This window comes from Mandrillus leucophaeus, unplaced genomic scaffold, assembly GCF_000951045.1.
Source record: "Mandrillus leucophaeus isolate KB7577 unplaced genomic scaffold, Mleu.le_1.0 Scaffold117, whole genome shotgun sequence".
Taxonomy (NCBI): domain Eukaryota; kingdom Metazoa; phylum Chordata; class Mammalia; order Primates; family Cercopithecidae; genus Mandrillus; species Mandrillus leucophaeus.
The window spans coordinates 4,229,671-4,236,661 of record NW_012099987.1 but is presented as its reverse complement, the minus strand read 5'-3'; the positions used below and the strand labels follow the sequence as shown (position 1 = coordinate 4,236,661).

Below are 6,991 nucleotides of genomic sequence, written 5' to 3'. Positions count from 1 at the left end.
TGAAATGTACTCAGACCAAGAGGTAATAGTCCCTTTTAGAAGCCTGTCTGTGTTATTCCTTATTAGTGGGAAGCTCATAGAAAGGCTTTTTATATTAGCTACTATTTTCCTTTTGTTGGAATGTTGATTTGAAAGTTACAAGCCTTTCTCTGCTTCTTCCCAGCCAGGTCTCTAGACAAACTTTATAACTTTGCTGATTGCTCTGGACTCCACCTGATATTTGCTCTAAATGCACTGCGTCGTAATCCCAATAACTCCTGGAACAGTTCTAGTGCCCTGAGTCTGTTGAAGTACAGCGCCAGCAAAAAGTACAACATTTCTTGGGAACTGGGTAATGGTAAGTAAGGATGTTACTTCCTCTGAATTGACAAAATAAAGGGGAAAAATAAGTTGGCTTGTGATACAGTCTCAATCAGACCATCTCTAGTGCCCTGGCCCAGAAAACATTTGTGATGTTTGGCCACTGAGTTGACTCTCCAAATGGTAAAAGACCAAATAGTGAAGGACAGTAGATTTAGTGAATACACACCATTTGCATCTATAATTATCTCTAGTTACCTCATTCCAAATATGGGGAAAATGCCACAAAATGGGAAATATATAGTGATTTATGACTAACAAATTGATTTTATAACCTGTTTGCACAGCCTGAGCTACCTTTTACAATGTGTGTTCTGTGGAACATTGGTCCTACAAGATGATCCTGCTAAAATAATAATTCAAAAGAGCTTTGGTCAAATATATTTGAGGACCTTTATACAGTATGTGAACCTCCTGAAGGATCACAGTACACATTAGTATATAAAAGGCTATAAGAAGTCTTGTTGCAAAGAAATCTGTTTGACATTTTTTAACCCAGCATTTCTTAAACAATTTCACCAAGGCTAGTTTCAAGGGTGTGCAGCCTGTGCTGTCACATAGGGCCCATGCTTAGAAAAGACCCATTTTTGGCTGGGCGTGGTGGCTCAGGCCTGTAATACCAGCACTTTGGGAGGCCTAGGTAGGTGGATCACGAGGTCAGGAGTTTGAGACCAGCCTGGCCAACATGGTGAAACCCCGTCTCTATTAAAAATACAAAAATTAGCTGGTCATGGTGGCAGCCCCCTATAATCCCAGCTCCTTGGGAGGCTGAGGCAGGCGAATCGCTTGAACCCGGGAGGCGAAGGTTGCAGTGAGCTGAGATCATGCCACTGTACTCCAGCCCAGGAAACAGTAAGACTCCATCTCAAAAGAAAAAAAAAAAGAAAAAAAGAGAAGAGACCCATTATTGCTTTCATTCTCTGCAGTCACCATCCTGAAATTCTTAATGCTTTTTTAACAAAGGGACTCAATACTTTCATTTTTCACGGGGCCCTACAAATTATGTAGCCAGTCCTATTTAATCATTAAAGTGTGTGTGTGTGTGTGTGTGTGTGTGTGTGTGTGTGTAGCATAAGTTATCATTCATTCCATGGAACAATATTCCATGGAGCACAATTTGGAGAAATATTTCCTAAATCATGCTATATTCCCAATGATATATATTTATTTGTGACATATATGTTATTCTGTAGATTTCATGACTGTAATATTGAGTCAATATGGATTGTAGTTAAAATTATTGATAGTATAGATATGAAGATGTGTGCTTCTCAGATTAAAATACCTTTTGGTATACTTTAGAACAAGACAAACCAAGAATTCTCTTAAAATTACTGATGCAAATTCATTCCAGCATTTTCATTAACAGTCTTATATGTCTTTAGCTAACCCATATTTGTTTGGAGCACTATATGTGTGAGTGTGTGTGTGCCCATGTGTATTTATTGCATCCTGGAATTTGGATTTCTCAAAATAAGATGGCAAGGGAAGAAAAGAATAAATGTCCAACTTTCTTACCCGTAGCCACTAACTGGAATGTAGCTCTCCGTTTCTTTCCTCTTTCTCTGCTTTTCTCTCTTCTTTACCTGTGGAAATTAGGGGATAGTTAGTGACCAAATGGAGACCTGTTGAGTTGAACTGAGGATACCATGACTGTGGGAGGCTCAGCTAGGATAGCCTGAGGGTTTTCATATTCCAGACTTGCCTGAGTATCATACATTTGACAACAAAGCAGGAATGATATGATCAGCTTTGGAGTAGGCCAAAGTATTACATTGTCAGTAAAGTCTTTCAATGATCCCTTTCCATACCATTTTCTATTTATATTTTTTTGACATTTTTTGGTATTTTATGTTTCTACTCATGACCACCCACCTAACCTTACCCTCCTCAAATATCAGGCTCTGCCCAACTTAGCTTTATTCTCCAAACAGAGCAAAATATTCTTCAAACAGGGCATGACACCTGCCGTGAGAGACCAATTGGGCCTAATGGTTAAAAGAGATAAGTATCAGACACTAAAGAATGGTAGGTCTTTTGTTGAACTGGAGAATACATGTCCAAAGGCTTTGTTTGGTTTTCTTGTAAAACTATTGTGCTGCCTACATAAAACTGGTTTGTAAAAAATCTCAACTAATAATAGATACACCCAGATTAAATAAAACTTACCTACCCTTGATTGACGGGAATAATTATTCTAGGGTTTTTGGCATCTCTGAGTGTAGGAGCTTGTTAAACTAAATAAATTTACAATTGGCATAATTGGAGTGATTTTGTGGAGGGGGTGGGTTGGAGGAGAGAATATATACATCTTTCCATATACATCTATTCCAGACAAGTAAGAACTTGCCCCTCCCCATCAACCTCCTTCCTTCAGACAATGCTACATAGTTCAGAAACGGAGCTAATTACACTTTAAAAAATGTTATTTAGACACTTTAGCCACACCTCATTTGGTTCCCATCATCATCTTTTAAAGCGCGTCCTCAGGGCTTAACAACAACAAATAATTGTTTATAAGGAGAAGAAAAGGCACTGACATTGATAAAAAACAGGAATATAGATAGGAAAAGAACAAAATAATTCAATAAAGTGAAAAATATCCAATAATGTGTGTTTCTATAGGTCATTTTGAATCTCTAGTCAGAAAGTCTAGAGTTAGTGTTTTCCCGTTAAAGTGCATTTCTATTTTTTATGTAACCATATACATGATTAATAGATAATACATGATTATTAGTGATAAATAATAAATAATCATTTATTAAGGCTACATTTTAGAGTTTAAAGAATACATTTTAGAGTTTGAAGATTTATTTTCCTGTTTCTTTAATTCATTTTACAACTGCTGATAGTTCTTCTTTACTAAAATCATCTCTCTTAAGATATCCAATGTACAGTATTCTGCTCAAAACTATTCTGTGTTCTATATTCAGCCTCTTCCCCCTCAAAATATCTTCATGGTAGACATGTTTCTCTAATCTTCTAGCCATTTTCTGCTTTGTAACCTTATCTTTTTGGACAGAGGTAATCATTTAATCATTATATTCACATTCAGGAAGGGACAATAGAACAGGTCAGTCTTCTTATCACTCATCTTTCCATATACCTACACCATGTTAACAAGTATTTTATCTCTAGAGCAAATCTAGCATTGGGAAAAAAACAAAGTATAAGTTTCTTTGATTGTTTTTTCTAGAGTGGCTAAACTTTAAGTGACTAACCTACTTCTTTTCCTCTTCTTTGAAAGCAGTGAATAGTGTGGGCTACAGACCACAAAAGCAAGATATACCCAATATCAAGAGGCAAAGATGAGAAAGTTTAGGATGTTAAAGTATATGAAAGAATGACTTTCTTCGGCTAGGCATGGTTGCTCACACCTGTAATCCCAGCACTTTGGGAGGCCAAGATGGGAGGATTGCTTGAGGTCGGGAGTTTGACACCAGTCACAACATAGCAAGACTCCATCTCTACAAAAAACTAGAAAGTTAGCTGGGCATGGTAGCATGCACCTGTGATCCTGGCTACTTGGGAGACAGGGAGACACTTGAGCCTGGGAGGTCAAGGCCGCAGTGAACCATGATCATGCCACTGCACTCGAGCCTGAGTGACATGGTGAGACCCTGTCTCAAAAAAAAAGAGAAAAGAAAAGAAAATCAAAAGCAAAACAAAAAAAAAAATGACTTTCTTGACACCATACTTTTTTACAATTACTTTCTTTGGATATAAAATATTTCCCGAAATGTCCATAAATTGTAAACTCTGTAACTGATTAACATAATGTTACAGAGTTTTACATTTATTTTAACCATTGGTGAATTTAAAGTAAGAAAGAACTGGAGAAATTTTGAAGCTGGGACTCAAACTCTGGAAGTGTATATAAATTCTAGTCCAACTCCATTTCAGGGAAATGGTGTTTGTTCTTTAGAGGGCTATACTTAATCACAAAAATTACCTTAAGATAATGCAATACCTCTAATTGAATGAACACTGAACTACATTATGAACTATAAACGTGCTTCCCAAATACATCTGCCCATTTCTATAAGCAAGTAAAAGCTACTATAATTAATTACTGAATCAATCTTATATACTCATACCCATAACCTGACCTGTATACATTCGTGCATTATTCTCTTATAATACTTAGTTATATGACTCAGTTCTCTGGAGCCTGTCTACTAAGTAATTTTGTAAAATCAAGTTTCTGACCTTAGAAAGTTGGAGATAATGATTCTTATGATTCTGGAAGAGCAGCTTGATTCATACATTACCTCAATATTTATTAAGCTTTTAGTCTGTGTTTAGGTGGATAAATGTATGATGTATTTATGTATTTTTTTCTTTTCTTTTTTTTTAGCATGTGCAGAATGGGTAGGTTTTTTACATAGGTGTACACATGCCATGGTGGTTTACTGCACCCATCAACCTGTCGTCTACACTAGTTATTTGTCCTAATGATATCCCTCCCATTCCCTCTCACTCATGAGAGAGAACACGCAGTGAGAACATGCAGTGTTTGGTTTTCTCTTCCTGTATTAGTTTGCTGAGAATGATGGCTTCCAGCTTCATCCATGTCACTGCAAAGGACATGAACTCATTCTTTTTTATGGTTGCATAGTATTCCATAGTGTATATGTGCCACATTCTCTTTATCCACTCTATCATTGATGGGCATTTGTGTTGGTTCCAAGTCTTTGCTATTGTGAATAGTGCTACAGTAAACATATGTGTGCATGTGTCTTTGTAGTAGAATGGTTTATAATCCTTTGAGTATATATTCCAGTAATGAGATTGCTAGGTCAAATGGTATTTCTATTCTAGATCCTTGAGGAGTCACCACACTGTCTTCCACAATGGTTAAACTAATTTACACTCCCACCAACAGTGTAAAAGCATTCCTGTTTCTCCACATCTTCTCTAGCATCTGTTGTTTTCTGACTTTTTAATGATCGTAATTCTAACTGGCATGAGATGGTATCTCATTGTGGTTTTGATTTGCGTTTATCTAAAGACCACTGATGATGAGCGTTTTTTCATATCTTTGTTGGCTGCATAAATGTCTTCTTTTGAAAAGTGTCTGTTCATATCCTTCACCCACTTTTTGATAGGGTCATTTGTTTTTCTCTTGTAAATTTGTTTAAGTTCCTTGTAGATTCTGAATATTAGCCCTTTGTCAGATGGATAGATTGCCAAAATTTTCTCTCATTCTGTAGGTTGCCTGTTCACTCTGATGATAGTTTCTTTTGCTGTGCAGAAGCTCATTAGTTTAATTAGATACCATTTGTCAATTTTGGCTTTTGTTGCAATTGCTTTTGGTGTTTTAGTCATGAGGTCTTTGCCCATGCCTATGTCCTGAATGGTATTGCCTAGGTTTTCTTCTAGGGATTTTATGGTTTTAGGTCTTATGTTTAATCTTTAATCCATCTTGAGTTAATTTTTGTTTAAGAGTTTTCCCAACACCATTTATTAAACAGGGAATCCTTTCCCCATTGCTTGTTTTTGTCAGGTTTATCAAAGCTGACAAATTGTAGATGTGTGATGTGTGATGTTAGATGTGTGTAGATGTGTGATGTTATTTGTAGATGTGTAGATGTGTGATGTTATTTCTGAGACCTCTGTTCTGTTCCATTGGTCTATATATCTGTTTTGGTACCAGTACCATGCTGTTTTGGTTACTGTAGCCTCATAGTATAGTTTGAAATCAGGTAGCATCATGCCTCCAGCTTTGTTCTTTTTCCTTAGGATTGTCCTGACTATATGGGCTCTTTTTTAGCTCCATATGAAATATGAAATTTAAAGTATTTTTTTCTAATTCTGTGAAGAAAGTCAATGGTAGCTTGATAGGAATAACATTGAATCTCTAAATTACTTTGGACAGTATGGCCATTTTCACAATATTGATTCTTCCTATTCATGAGTATGAAAAGTTTTTTCATTTGTTGTGTCTTCCCTTATTTTCTTGAGCAATGGTTTGTAGTTCTCCTTGAAGAGGTCCTTCACATCTCTTGTAAGTTGGATTCCTAGGTACTTTTTTCTCTTTGTAGCAATTGTGAATGGGAATTTACTCGTGATTTGGCTCTCTGTTTGTCTATTATTGGTGTATAGGAATATTTCTGATTTTTGTACTCTGATTTTGTATCCTGAGACATTGGTGAAGTTGCTTATCAGCTTAAGGAGTTTTGGGGCTGAGATGATGGGGTTTTCTAAATATACAATCATGTCATCTGCATATGGAGATAATTTGACTTCCTCTCTTCCTATTTGAATTCACTTTATTTCTTTCTCTTGACTAATTGCCCTGGCCAGAAATTCCAATACTGTGCTGAATAGGAGTGGTAAGAGAGGGCATCCTTGTCTTGTGCTAGTTTTCAAAGGGCATGCTTCCAGTTTTTGCCCATTAGTATGATATTGGCTGTGGATTTGTCATAAACAGCTATTTTGAGATATGGTCCATCAATACCTAGTTTATTGAATGCTTCTAGAATGAAGGGGTGTTGAATTTTATCAGAGGACTTTTCTGCATCTATTAATTATTATTTCCATTCTTTTGCTGAGGAGTGTTTTGCTTCCAATTGTGTGGTCAATTTTGGAATAAGTGCAATGTGGTGCTGAGAAGAACGTATATTCTGTT

General features: G+C 36.4%; 1 protein-coding gene across 1 annotated transcript in view; it reads left to right on the top strand.

The window, feature by feature from the left end:
- Nucleotides 1-4: 4 nt before the first annotated feature.
- Nucleotides 5-6,991, top strand: part of LOC105554353 (inactive heparanase-2) — a 323,145-nt gene continuing 316,158 nt past the window's right edge. Inside the window, exons 1-2 of the mRNA XM_012000802.1 lie at nt 5-22; nt 136-337. Coding sequence (XP_011856192.1) covers nt 5-22; nt 136-337 — 220 coding nt within the window. The remainder of the gene's footprint in view (nt 23-135; nt 338-6,991) is intronic.